Source organism: Armigeres subalbatus, chromosome 2 (assembly GCF_024139115.2).
Source record: "Armigeres subalbatus isolate Guangzhou_Male chromosome 2, GZ_Asu_2, whole genome shotgun sequence".
NCBI lineage: Eukaryota > Metazoa > Arthropoda > Insecta > Diptera > Culicidae > Armigeres > Armigeres subalbatus.
In genome coordinates this window covers 424,917,237-424,931,474 of record NC_085140.1, presented here as the reverse complement: position 1 = coordinate 424,931,474, position 14,238 = coordinate 424,917,237, and the positions used below count along the sequence as shown (strand labels likewise).

Here is a 14,238-nt window from a genome sequence, read left to right as displayed (position 1 = left end):
GAATCTGTTATCAATATCATATTATATCTTCTCATCTTGTTTTAGTTCTATCTAATACATTTATTTCACATTTGTTGATCAAGCGAAGACAATAAAGGATCGCACTAGCTGTTCTATCGATCTATTCACTATCTAATCCTTTTGATCATCGTTTTAATTTTGGACGTGTGATATATAGGTTAAAAGCAGTGAAATAATGAATTACAACATGCACTAAGTAGTTTGTTCTTTTGGTAGCAAAATAAATTACTCCAAAGCCGGATGACATTCCACAAATGGAACAAAGTTTGATATAATTCAGGAAATAAAGCTCAAATTGGGGATGTGTATATCGCGTCCTTTCCCATCACATACAGCTACCAGCATACATCCTTATCCGATATAAGTGTGTTCAATGTTTTTTGTGTTATCAATCTGCAAAATAAACGGTAAAGATTATTGAACAGACATGACAAGCAGCATAAATTGCCCCATTTGACACTAGTATTTAATGGTAATGAACCTACGCTGAATAAATAACCAAGCCGACTAAAAGCAACTAAAGGATAATAATTTATACAATACCAAAAGATTAGAGGGAATTGACATAAAAAGGAATTCATAATATTTTACTAACACCAGAATTTGGTTACTCTTTTAAAACATACCGACATCCAAAATCGTGTCTTACCTCATGATATGGGTAGGGATTGCCGAAGTATACATCACACACAGGATATTCGGTCCGTCCAGCAGCGCGTGGCATTTGTGATAATCCGAACACCAATATTGTTCCAGGTTCATAATTTTATCGCCATCTCTAAACAGATCCTCCATCGCATCAACTGACTGGTGGAAAAAGGTCCGCAAAATATCCAACCGATGATTCCCAGAGAGCGTTCTCTTTCCAGTGCTTGTCAAGTGAACGTTTCTCGACATAACATACTTCGAATGTTCCTTATTAACGAGCAAAAATCCTAAAATGCTCGAGTCCAACTCAACCGTTGCCGGATAGTTCTTCGGGAAGTTCTGCTCCGCCGTAATCAACAGATCGATTTCATTCATCCAAAACTGCTGACTCATTGTTTGCAGCTTGTCGTATGGAGGCTCAGCTCCGCAGAGCGCACAAATACTCACACCTTGTGTAATCGGTATACTTATGAACCGATACGCAATACCAGGGCTTTTCTTCGGGAGAAACACCGGCACATCCTGCTGGATAGTGCTGGAAGCGTTCAGGAGAACCATCAACAATTTCCTATCCACAATATCCAAGTCCCACCATCCTTCAGTTCCACACGCAACTTTCTGTCGCACCAAAATTGAACAAAACGGAGACCCGATTTGTACACTGAACTCGTTCAGCTTGACCAGCATGGCCATACTCTCCGGACACAGTACGGCTTCATTATACCGGAAGAAGTCGCTTTCGACCACCTCCAACAGTTGGTCGATAAGTGTGTAACAGTTTTTCAGCTCCCGCTTGAAGCGATCGATATTCTTAATCTTCTTTATGGCGGCGATCCCCACGCAGAACACCATCGAGTAATAGGAAAAGTCCATCAGATTGCGCAGCACCTTCTCCGTGATCCCCTTGGCGATGCCGATCATCATAAGTGTGGCGTCGTATTCCTTCCATATGATCATTCCCTCCTCTAAATACGTTATCGACAGATCGACGTTCTGCGATTTGCAGAACATGTGCACTCCATTCAAGGAGGCGATCGTCGAAAAGGGCAGCTGAAACGAATGAAGCCTTGGTCTAAAATTGGAATCGTTTTCGCAAACTTTACTCAACTACTAACCCATTTCCAGCTGTGGTTGCCCTAAACCTGAACCCAGATTTGTTTATTTAGAAGAACCAGCACCTTTGATTAGTATAGAGGAAATTAGGCTCATATCAAAAACATGTCTATTGCTATGTGTTATTCAGATGAAGATTGTATCTCAAACACTCGGCTGCATAAACTTACATTCTCGCTATCACCCTTCTTCTTAGAATAGATTGGAACGCCGCCATCAGATGTAAGACACATCAAATGGATCGACATGATTCACAGTTCCTCGAAAATTTCTTTCGCGTTTAGTTAATTACAAACATTCGATTGAAATAATTATGTTTTATATTTCGATTTCCTAAATAGAAACTTGTATAGGAAACCTGTTGTTGCCGTCTTGTTTGGGGTTTTGTTTTGCTTTCTATTCGCACCTGATGTAGTCGGCAGGTGATCTTTTCCAGGTAGAACTAGAAACGTTCAGCCTCGTATCAACCAGGATTGCTATGGGTCAGTATCAGTTTATTTGCTAAATAATTTAATTTACGTTTCAAACAAATAGTAGTTTGTGCAACTAGTTGATTTTTATAGTACGAGTTGTACGTTTATCCAGCGAGGCTTAGAGAGTTGGATAAATACTAAGAGTGCTGAAAAAATCGAATTTTGCAACGTGTTGCAACTTGACAAACAATGAGATTTGATAAATTAAATCTTCATCAAATTTTGCTGTCTAATTTACTCCACATGATCATTCTTGCGAATAAATCAAGTTGATGCAAAGAACTATCCGATTCCATGTTATCGTGCCACATTACATAGCTCTACAAACCATGAAGCGATAGATGAACTTGGATTTTGGAAAATTTTGATGTCATATCCATCATATAATTTCATTTAATAAGCGAGTTTCCCGCAGTTGTCAACACAGGCTCTAGGCTTTGATTTTGCAAGCAGTCAAGTTGGACCATCTCCTCAACAACTAGCTGGTCATTAAGGAGTTGCCAAATTTCTCGGGTGATCCAATCGATTGGGAGCTTTTCATTAGCAGCTTTCAACATTCAACAAATGCTTGCGGATACACTAACGCAGAAAACCTTCTGCGTTTGCAGCGTAGTTTGAAAGGAAGTGCAAAGGATTCCGTAAGCAGATTTTTACTTCATCCGTCGACAGTGCCTCAAGTCGTGTCCACTCTACAGCAGTTGTTCGGCCGCCCGAAGAAAATCGTCAACAATATGATCGCAAAGGTTCGGGCAACCTCTCCTCCAAAGCCCGATCGGATGGATACTCTAGTCAGCTTTGGATTGGTAGTACAACATTTGTGCGGACACTTAAGAGCAGTTGGGCTTGAACAACATCTGTCAAACCCGATCCTACTCCAGGAGCTTGTTGAAAAGTTGCCAGCCACGGTGAAGTTCAGCTGGGGCTCTCTACCAGGAACAAGTTCCGGTGGTGGATTTGAATGTGTTCAGTGCATACATGGCAAGAATATCTTGAAGAGAATTACATGTGTCGACTAGACACAGAGAGAATCGTCTGGAAGAAACGGAGAAGTCTAAAACTCATGCCGGAATGCATAAAGTAAGGGATTGTGGTTTGAGCAATGCCAAATCAAGTGCTATCTGCCGTGTCGAGGATCACCAAATAGGAAATTGTACGTCATTCAAGGGGCTAGATTTGGATGGCCGATGGAAAGCGGTAAAAGTGAATAAACTTTGTGCTCGGTGCCTTACATCACATACGAGGTGGCCGTGTGCGGGATAAATGATTGTCTGATACGTCATCACCGTTTGCTGCATTTTGAGCCACCTGGACCTGAAACGTCTAAAACAACGAATGCGGTGTTTGCTGTACATCGTCATTTATCATCATCCACACTATTTAGAATTCTTCCTGTCACACTATTCGGACCAAAGGGACAACTCGATACTTACGCATTCCAGGACGACGGATCATCGGTGACGCTCGTGGAGCGTTCAGTAGCAGATGCCCTCGGAGTAAGCGGAGCATTGGAATCATTGCGAATCGAGTGGACATTAACAAGACATTTGTCACAATGGATATATCTGGAAAAGAAGGAAGCAAGCGGTACAAAGCATCAGAAGTATACTGCCGCTAACCGCAAGTCAGACTTATCTGTATACGGACGCCATATCCAGATAAGTCTGACTTGCGGTTAGCGGCAGTATACACAGTTGAAAACCTTGGTTTGTCGAGCCAGACTACTGACTACGCCGAGCTTACATCACGATATACCCACCTCAGTAAACTTCCCGTAAAATGCTTCAAGTCTGCTGTTCCGCAAATACTGATCGGCCAAAGCAATGCTCACTTACTCGCTACCTTGAAGCTGCGAGAGGGGAAATGGAACGAGCCGATTGCAACGAAGACAAGAATCGGATGGGCAGTGTGCCGCAGCCTGCGGAAACAATCAACGGGCACGTTGCACAAACAGTTTCACATGCTTGGTCCAGCTATCGTGGACCTTCATGAGTGCGTCCGTCACTTTTTCGACGTCGAGAGTTTGGGTGTGGCCATCGTGCCAAATGTGAAAGGCGTAGACGAGCAGCGTGTTTATAATATTTTGGAGGCAACAACGCGCCGAACGAACGGAGAAAAGTACGAAACGGGATTGCTCTGGAAACATGACTACGTTGAATTCCCGAACAGTCGACCGATGGCCGAACGACGCTTCAAAAGCCTAGAAAAGCGTTTAGCACGAAGTCCAGAGCTTTATGACAGCGTTCGCCGGCAAATTTCCGAATTTAAGTCTAAAGGTTACATACATGTAGCATCTGAAGAAGAAATCAAATCATTTGATCTGAGGCGTATGTGGTTCTGTGGGCCCTCCTTAGCCGTGCGGTAAGACGCGTGGCTATAGCCACAAAGCTATAGCCACAAAGCAAGACCATGCTGGCTGGGTTCAATTCCCGGTGCCGGTCTAAACAATTTTCGGATTGGAAATTGTCTCGACTTCCCTGGGCATAAAAGTATCATCGTGCTAGCCTCATGATATACGAATGCAAAAATGGTAACCTGGCTAAGAAACCTCGCAGTTAATAACTGTGGAAGTGCTTAATGAACACTAAGCTGCGAGGCGGCTCTGTCCCAGTGTGGGAATGTAATGCCAATAAGAAGAAGTATGTGGCTCTTGCCAATCGTTCTTAATGACAAGAAGCCAGGAAAAGTTAGAATTATCTGGGACGCAGCGGCGAAAGTGGACGGCTTCTATGCTGCTCAAAGGTCCGGATCTCCTAACGCCATTATTGCCTTACCGAGAACGCCAAGTGGAAGTTTCAGCGGATATTAAAGAAATGTTCCTTCAAATTTTAATCCGCGAATCTGCGTGTCGAGGTTCGTTTGATCCGGAAACGCTGCATGTGGTGCCGCGTATATAAGGCCGCTCCAGTTACTTAGAAAATGGGACCTCTTCCAGCGATAAGAATGAAACCGGTTCCTATTTGGTAAAAGTGCGAAGGAGCGTGGCTAAACGATGGGTATGCTTATTTACTTGTCTAACGATAAGGGCTATACACCTTGCAGTGATGAACTTAATTTTAAAATTAAAAAATCACTTAAATAAAGATTCAAAATAAAAAGAGCTGTACACATTGAGGTGTCACTTTTAAGTTTAATTTCAGTTTATTTCTCCAATTGAGGCAGACCCTAAGTTACTTGTTATAACATGTTATGTGAACTTGAGGTAGTATGACGTGTTTAAACTCACAAAAGATTGATGATGACGTAGTCACTTAATTTAACCTAATGAGTTGGTATGGATATTGCAATTGTTATCTAAATAATTGAGGGTATGATTATAATTTCTATTAAAGTTATTAAATTTTTAACTTATGGATTGCTATAAATTGATGAATTCAGCCAATCTATCTACTAAACTAGCAAAAAGCTGCACAATTAACAATTCAATATAAGTCATGTTATCGTATTCTTGTATCAATATCATAACTTTTAGGTCAACCAGCTCAAGCGAAAGATTCAACTTTTGTATAAAATACCCCCTGTCTGAAAATTATCTTGAAAAAAGTTCAAGCGGAAGCTTTTTTTGCAAACGATAGAGCTTTATTAACTCCTAGTACGAGTATTGTTCGTAAACATTGAAGCCTTCCAACCAACACATTCTCAAATTGCCCCGTTATTCTACTGAGGCGCACCAACACATTTACTAATTTATGTTCATTCATCCTGTTTTGTTTCAGCATATTCTACACACTGTACACGAACATGCCCCGAACACTCGCTTCGGCGGCGGATACGATGAATGGAAGCGAAGCTGTGGTGAAATTGGTAGCGTTTGGTGAATTGCGGTGCTTTTCGTTCGTCGAACACAGTCGATGCGTAGCAAGAAATCATTCGTAGTTGAGATTGGGTCGCGAACGGACGGCTTTTTGTTGCTCGTCGCCTGCGATAATCGAGGGCACAGGTTTAGTGTTTGTGTATTGTGTATCCTTTTCCTTTGTGGATCATCTTGTGGGTGGTTGTTGTTTTGTGACTAAGTGCTGCATCGAAACTGTGCTGCAATTTTTTGCTCGAAATGAAAGTGTGAAATCAATAGTCGAAAATTTATTACCGCTCAGAACAAAACATGAGTGTTAAAAGCAACCCCAAGCCCAGTGCGTGCAATCAAACACAAAAGAAAGCTTAGAAGTGGTTGTGCTGTTATTATTGTTGCTCCTCTTGCTGCTCGAAATTCGTTCTGTTCTGATGGAGTTGGAGTAATAATTGTTGAACGCTCGTTTGGATTGATGCGAGAGCTCCGGAAATCCTGTTGTTTGATGAAATCGAATGATTGTAAATTATACTGTTCAAAATTAGAAGCATATTAAACCTCTAAAGTTGTTCGAATTGTGCAAATGAAGAATCGTATCACATTGTATGTATAGGGTTCATGCGACGATGATTTTAGAAAATCGTAGCCTATTGTGCATTTCATGAATATTGATTATCCTGTGCCGTGCATAGCTATTTTGCAGTTTTCACTTTGAGTGTTTCACATGAGTGCTGCTGGTACGGAAGAGAGTGGAGTTTTTGGTACCGCTTTAACGTTATTCGCGACTGTTGGAATTGAATGTGTCCACAAGAATCCACAAACAAGAAACAGCGAAGCGTGACACCCATACCAGCGTAACTGGCAACAGTCAATGGATAACATCGCAATACAAGCGCGAAAACCAGTGATGGATCGACTGTGGTGAATTCTTGGATTGCAGCAGTGGACTCCACTAGCGCAGTGGCAATGTGTTGACGACGAAGTAGGGATGTAGTCAGAATAACAATAATAACAGAAAACTTGTTGCGTCCGTTCGGTAAACGGCATATGGTTGGTGCGTGTAAACTAATGCGACCAGAACGTGCGCTAATATACAACTGCAAATACCAATACTGGCTTAAACGATTTGTATTTTGATTTTTTGTTGTTCCAATGCCTAAATATACAGAATATCAAACAGTGAATAAAACCGAAGAAATTTAGGAAGAAAATAAGTGATATCCGAATGGGTAATAAGCAGAGGTTGTAAATTACTGACCACAGCAACAACTATGCAAATTGGATTACTTAATGGTATTTACCTTGGTTCGTCTATTTTAGTGAAGAAGGGAAAACAGCACGTTGGTTAAATTCGAATGTGACATCGGGCCCGCTAAACCATTTAAGGTGTGCAAAGTTCCGTGAAATTGTGTATGCTGGTGCATGGGAACTCGGTGAAAAACAAGAAGAAATAATTACCAGCGAAAAAAAAACGACACCGGATATTGGAACGTGAGTTAAGTGACGACGGACGACGGTGAAGAAGCAGAGCATAAGTGACCGCCCCAGGACAAAATTATACTACGGTGTGGGAACAGCATAAACGTACAGGAAACCGACTTTTGAATCGTCACACAACAGGACACTAGGAGCTACAACCTGGCTCTTTTTTGCGTGCCGGTGAAGCAACGCTTGCCCTCTGATTCATCTGATGTGAATGTAAGTTAATTAAGGGATTATGTTTATGTGGGTTCGGATTCTCTAGCTAACTTTTTTGTTGCCAGAAACTGGACTTGATGTGGAACAGCAATTGACATTTGATTGAGGAAACAAATTTAATAGAAATTGAGCTCGTGTTCGAAATTATTTCACCCTTCCGTCGTAATTTGTTGTGGAAAATGTTGTTGACCAGTAAATAATTAACTTCGCCATTAACTTATCATTATCTTTCAAAAGTTTGCTACTAAATCAAAATAAATATACTACGAAGCACTGAAATGACCTTAATGAAGTCGACTTTTACGTACGTATCCAGTAAATCAAAACCGCGTAAATTCTAAAATCTGCAATATCTGCATAGAAAATAACTTATTTGAAAATCGTTTTCTTGCTGTTTTCACAGACTATTTTGAATAACCGCGTAAAATAACTTGCACTCGTCTCATTTCCCGACTTGAACTCAAATTGAACTTTAAAGTAAAAGTTCTTAAATTAGCAAATTACTTTAAATTAAATTTATTACGGTAAATGAGACAAAGCCTTGTTAAAAATAGTCGCGTAAAAAATGGAAAATAAGCTCGTTTTATGGCTCGTTTTCTATTGAACTTGGGCCTGATCAATAAAGTTTGTTGGACATTCATGTCCAAAATACTAAAACATAACAATTCTACTCGGATTTCCTTGTAAAGAGATTCTCAAAACGCACGAAGTTTCAAGATTTCTCGTCAAATCATCTTGTAATTTGTGTTTTTGTTCTTTCTAATGACAATGTACAAGATTTATTGGGTAGGTCAACTAGGATTTTTTTATTCCAGAACTTCCTCTCAAACGTTCGTTTCGTCAACGTTCGAGTTTGAGATGTTCAGGTTTTACTTCTTTTAATTCACATGTCAACCGTAAAACACTACTTAAAAATCTTAAAGTTGTGAACCTCATATTTGAAACAACCTTAAGTCATGTTAAAATTTTGAAATGTTCTTATTTGAACTTGTTCAAAACATATAGTGTTTCAACTCCAAGCCAAATGTGAGTGCGATCAAATCCATATCCGAGCCGAAAAATGTTTAATTCTCCAAACCTGAATACGTTTAAATTGAAGGGTTACAGAGTATCAAACCCGAAACCCGACCTTCTATGGATTTGTTGTCGCGTCAAGTACAAGACACCGAAGACGGTTGGGGTCTCTAAATACGTATCCTTGAAGTAACAATCAAGTTGTGGAATAGAATAGAATGCTGCAAACGTCTTATGACAAATTCATCCCTGATTATGATATCCAAAAAATCAAGTACCCAGTAGTAACAGCTTACTCCAAATTCTATTGAAAATTGTATATGACTTAAAAGCAATTACAGATTTTGATCTAAGTTTCTCTGAAGCAAAGCCAATGTGTAACAGTGAGTTTAAAGCTATTTGTTAATTGCTCTGTATTTGAATATTTGATAAAGGAATAAATCTGCAGGCTGATCTATTTTGCAACAACTTCCAGCTGGATCGTAAATGCTTAATTTGTTAAACATTTATTAAACTTAAATTAGCCCCATTCGACTTTGTGCTCATAATCAATTTGCATCAATTTACCCAACGCCAGTCCACACGTATATGTTTTTTCCATACCATCAACTACAACCGTCATTCAGTGATTCGAATTGAATTATGCATTTCTCTTTTTTGCCAGCTGATACTTTGCGTCAGTTTTAGATGCCATTTTTTTACAAATGCGGAACAATTTAATTCGATTAGATTGTTTCAAAGCATCAAGGTGAAGGTTGCTGCTATTTAGGCAATTATTCGGAGCTGTTTTTGTTGGATATCGAATTTTGCATTCTGGCTCATTGTTTCACGTCGAATGTTTTCGACAAAGCTGTCGTTTTTTTTTTCAAATGATTTACGGCACGTTCCACGCCGTTGCAACCCTTTCAGTTATAAATAATAAATCCGCCGGAATGGCGAACATGGCTTTTGAAAGTGAATCGTGTTATACCGCTCTATCGGAAGAGGTGGTGCCATCACCATCGATAACGAATGCAAAATTCATCCAAGTGTGTCCGAGCTATGGCGCACTGATTTTTGCTTTCATCCGAATTCCAACCGTACCAGAGATTCCCAATCAAGATGTCTAGAGCGCCCCTTCGGCACTGCCCCACGGCTAGGCGGTGCTTGCTGGGACGAGACCGCTGAAAAGATGCAGTCGCAGTGAAACTACACAATCATTCATCGCGAGCAATGCACTTTCGAATGGGGAGCGATGAGTCCGTGCGGACATCATCTCAGCCTTAATTAAGGGAGCGAAGATGCCCATTTCGAAAGTGCGCACATACTTGACGCGTCCGTCCTGAGCGATACGGATCTTGATTGATTCGGTTTCTTGAATACTATTTTTATTTGACTGATAAAACTTTCATTCGAGTCAATTCAGATGAAATGCGTTTATGCATTTACCACAATATAATGCTGGTATGCTTCCACTCATAGATACACCATCTCTTGGTGTGCTGAAAGGACAATGACTCGCACAAACCTGGAACGTGCAGCATACTCTCGTACCATCCACATTGAAAATCTAGTTCAATATGCTTAATGGATGTTACCGCGTGGAAAAAAGTATGGAATGATTCACATACCTACTTCTTGAATGAACTGTTCTTACTTTTCATTTCGTGCTTCTACAGATGGACTCAATCTGACCATTTATACTCGAAAGATTATACTAAAACAAGTGCCCGATAAAAACAACTGTCAGGGGTTTCTAACTGATCAATACACCTTTCCTGTTATACAGAAAAGGGTAATATCACAGCCACTGAATAAAACTCCGTGTAGCTGTCTAGTCGGTAACCGGTCAACCGGGAAACGAAAGGGAAATAGATGACATGGCATTATTTTTCTCATCGAGTTCGTATTATGGGCTGATAGTGTGATAACAGTGCCAAGAGAGCCTCCGCATGGATTGCAGTAGCAACTAACCAAAGGCGGATGGTGGCAGACGACACGATTGTAGGAACGCCTCTGACTGGTTGCAGTTGGCGTAGCGCCAGACATTGCACTCAATTCATGTCAGACAGAGTTCCGGTCCATAGTTGCGTTGGAAATATGAACTTATCGAGGAAAGCTTTTATAAATGTAGTTTATCATTATCAGCGTGATCATTAGTTTCGCGTTTAACGTTTAGCACAGGTGGTGAACTAATTAACCAATTGAAAAGCCTCCAAAGCCAAATACAAAAGCTAAGTCAACAACTACTTCCCGCGAACATTTTTGAGATATGCCTTCGCAAGGCGAAAATGAGGACCGCAAGAGCAAATAAATGCGGCTGTCCTGCCAACCTCGCGGACCTATGGAAGTCTCAAAGTCATCGATCACCATGCTGATGATCGTTGCACCAACAACAACGTCTCCGTCATGGAGTGATCTCATGTATAAAGTATTCGGTGACGGTTTTCACCACACTCGCGTAGCTAATCCAACGTCTCGCGAACAGGCCAAGAAACAACCCAACAAAAGGCTTCCAGAGTGGTGGTGTGTCTCAGTGCACGAGGTGTGGACAAAACGCGACATAACGTGTTTGCCGCCAATATTGTTGGTTTGGTACGTCATTCATGACCGTTGATTGGTTAGGCAAATGGAATTCCACCGATCAGAAAAAAAAACCTGATTTTGCATACCTAACCTTCCGTTTTCAACCGTCGTCGTTTGAATGGCTCTGCTGCGTTGCGTTGTCTTCGTCATCATGTTCTTGATCGTCGTCGACACCCTCACCACTTCTTTGGTATCGGTCAGCATGGATTGGATCACCCCCAATTGACGCCACAGGCGAGCATTTTGGCTGAATTGGTTCTTTATCGCCTGTTCGAGTGTTTAAGAATTTAGTGTCCAGCTTTGAATGGTAATACGTCCTTGGCGCGTTATGGGTTTGGCTGGATGTAAAATGGAGAGTGTGGTGATAGAGCGACCGTCGTCAACGGGTGCAGCTTTTTACGCGACCGGCGACGTCAGGGCGTCAACGAAATTAGAATGTACTGATCGACTTGGGGTCTATATTTAAAGGTCGGTATTATACTCTTAATAATTGACCATGATAATTTATTATGAAAGGAATGTAGCAAATTTATCGTGATAAATATATTTGAAATTGAAGGGTAGCGTTTATGATCAATCAAATCGGATGTTAGAGGAGAGATATTTCACATGGAGTATTAGGGCCAAAAATTAATCAAAATTCCACGACTTCCACAAAAAAATTCAATTGTCATAAGACGAGTTAATACAATCCCATTGAACTAAGTCGAGTCAAGTACGAGACACTGAAGACGGCCTTACTGTTGAGGTCGAAATACGTATCTGTCAAGATACAATTAAGTGGTGGAATTCAATGGGATTGTATTAACTCGTCAGTGAAGACATTCCACTAAAAAGCTCAAAATAATTTTCTTATCTAATTCAATTGGTTTTGGTTGGCCCTAAAAGTATAAAGATGTAGGTTTTCTAAAAAAAATATCACTGATAGCTTCTCCCGAGGAATTTAAATACTGTTTGAGCTTTTCAGTTTTGCAACAATTTTTTTTTTGCGCTTCTTCTTCTATGGCTCTACATTTCAACTGGAACTTGGACTGCTTTTTAACTTAGTGTTCTATTAGCATTTCCATGCCCGCCAAAGCATGAATATTAGGGTTCCAATTAATATCGAGTTTTTGAATTTCAAAAACGGGTAGTGTGAAAAGTTTCTTCTCGAAAAAAGTCCCTACGCATAATTTTAGCTCAATCGGACTTCGTTAAGTGTTTAATCAAAGCGGTCGAAGTTTGACTGTTTCGGAACACGAAAAATTTCTCTTAAGGGCTCTTATGGGAAAATTACGAAATCGATTTTTTTGTATGCCACACGTCTTAGAAATGCATGAAACGTCGAGATCTGGAAGTTCCTCCAGGAATTCTTCCGGAAGTTCCACCAGGAATTCCTCCAGGAATTCCTCCAGGAATTCCTCCGGAAGTTCCTCCAGGAATTCCTCCGGAAGTTCCTCCAGGAATTTCTCCGGAAGTTCCTCCAGGAATTCCTCCGGAAGTTCCTCTAGGAATTCCTCCGGAAGTTCCTCCAGGAATTCTTCTGGAAGTTTCTTCGGAAGTTCCTCCAGGAATTCCTCTGGAAGTTCCTCCGAAAGTTCCTCCAGGAATTCCTCCGGAAGTTCCTCCAGGAGTTCCTCCGGAAGTTCCTCCAGGAATTCCTCTGGAAGTTCCTCCAGGAATTCCTCCGGAAGTTCCTCCAGGAATTCCTCCGGAAGTTTCTCCAGAAATTCCTCCGGAAGTTCCTCCAGGAATTCTTCCGGAAGTTCCTCCAGGAATTCCTCCGGAAGTTCCTCCAGGAATTCCTCCGGAAGTTCCTCCAGGAATTCCTCCGGAAGTTCCTCCAGGAATTCCTCCGGAAGTTCCTCTAGGAATTCCTCCGGAAGTTCCTCCAGGAATTCCTCCGGAAGTTCCTCCAGGAATTCCTCCGGAAGTTCCTCCAGGAATTCCTCCGGAAGTTCCTCCAGGAATTCCTCCGGAAGTTCCTCCAGGAATTCCTCCGGAAGTTCCTCCAGGAATTCCTCCGGAAGTTCCTTCAGGAATTCCTCTGGAAGTTCCTTCAGGAATTCCTCCGGAAGTTCCTTCAGGAATTCCTCCGGAAGTTCCTCCAGGGATTCCTCCGGAAGTTCCCCCAGGAATTCCTCCGGAAGTTCCTCCAGGAATTCCTCCGGAAGTTCCTCCAGGAATTGCTCCGGAAGTTCCTCCAGGAATTCCTCCAGGAATTCCTCCGGAAGTTCCTCCAGGAATTCCTCCGGAAGTTCCTCCAGGAATTCCTCCGGAAGTTCCTCCAGGAATTCCTCCGAAAGTTCCTCCAGGAACTCTACAAAAATAATCACGAGGATTCTTCACACATTTCTTCTGAATTCCTTCCGAATTTCACATGGAATTCCACTAAACGTACCTTCCGGGAATTATTCGGGAAAATTGTCCAGGAATTCTTGAAGAACTTCTCATGGAAACTAAATTGGGAAATCTAGATCAAGAAAATCTTACGCGCATTCCTCTGGAAATTCTTCCAGAAATTCCTACCCCATTCCTCCAAAGATTCTTCCAGAAAGTCGTTCACAAATTCACATTCCTCCAAAACTCTCTTCAGCAATTCCCACGAAAAGAATTCATCCTTGAAAACTCCTCCAAAACATCATAAGGAAAATGCTCCGGAAATTCTCACGGTTTTTCTTAATGAATTATTTAGGAAGTCTCCAAGAATTCTATCGAAAATACCTACAAGAATATCCACAAACATTCCTCGAGTTACTCCTCTCCGAGCTCCGGGAAATTCTTCTCTAATAAAGAATTCACGACGGATTTTTTTTGTAGGAATATCCGAATCCCGAGCAGGAGAAATTGGCTCAATAATACTTAATTTTGTTATTGATACCATACTCTGTTATGAACTAGCCCTGCATAAGAGGTAAAATACCAAAGGAATAATACCAAAAA

The 14,238-nt window shown here is 41.2% G+C and overlaps 2 protein-coding genes across 12 annotated transcripts in view; one reads left to right on the top strand and one right to left on the bottom strand.

Moving 5' to 3' along the window:
• Positions 1-218: 218 nt before the first annotated feature.
• Positions 219-2,216, bottom strand: LOC134213493 (protein fuzzy). Its single transcript, XM_062692601.1, has 3 exons — positions 1,953-2,216; positions 671-1,719; positions 219-414 (listed from the first exon to the last, which is right to left on the bottom strand). Exons 1-3 carry the CDS (start codon positions 2,028-2,030, stop codon positions 357-359), a joined length of 1,185 nt encoding a protein of 394 aa, XP_062548585.1. The 5' UTR covers positions 2,031-2,216; the 3' UTR covers positions 219-356.
• Positions 2,217-6,069: 3,853 nt separating this feature from the next.
• Positions 6,070-14,238, top strand: part of LOC134213490 (signal-induced proliferation-associated 1-like protein 1) — a 230,459-nt gene continuing 222,290 nt past the window's right edge. For 2 of the 11 annotated variants that reach the window (XM_062692594.1, XM_062692593.1), the window contains exons 1-2: positions 7,208-7,268; positions 7,360-7,737. The gene's annotated coding sequence lies outside the window, so the exon portion shown is untranslated. The other 9 variants (XM_062692586.1, XM_062692587.1, XM_062692585.1 and 6 more) reach the window with 9 other exon arrangements.

Excerpts from the sequence above, each read along its gene's own strand:
- LOC134213493 (XM_062692601.1), bottom strand. The coding sequence starts at position 2,030 with ATGTCGATCCATTTGATGTGTCTTACATCTGATGGCGGCGTTCCAATC. Across the intron at positions 1,720-1,952 it reads AGAAGGGTGATAGCGAGAAT|CTGCCCTTTTCGACGATCGC; the intron begins GTAAGTTTATGC and ends CATTCGTTTCAG. Across the intron at positions 415-670 it reads ATCCCTACCCATATCATGAG|ATTGATAACACAAAAAACAT; the intron begins GTAAGACACGAT and ends TTTATTTTGCAG.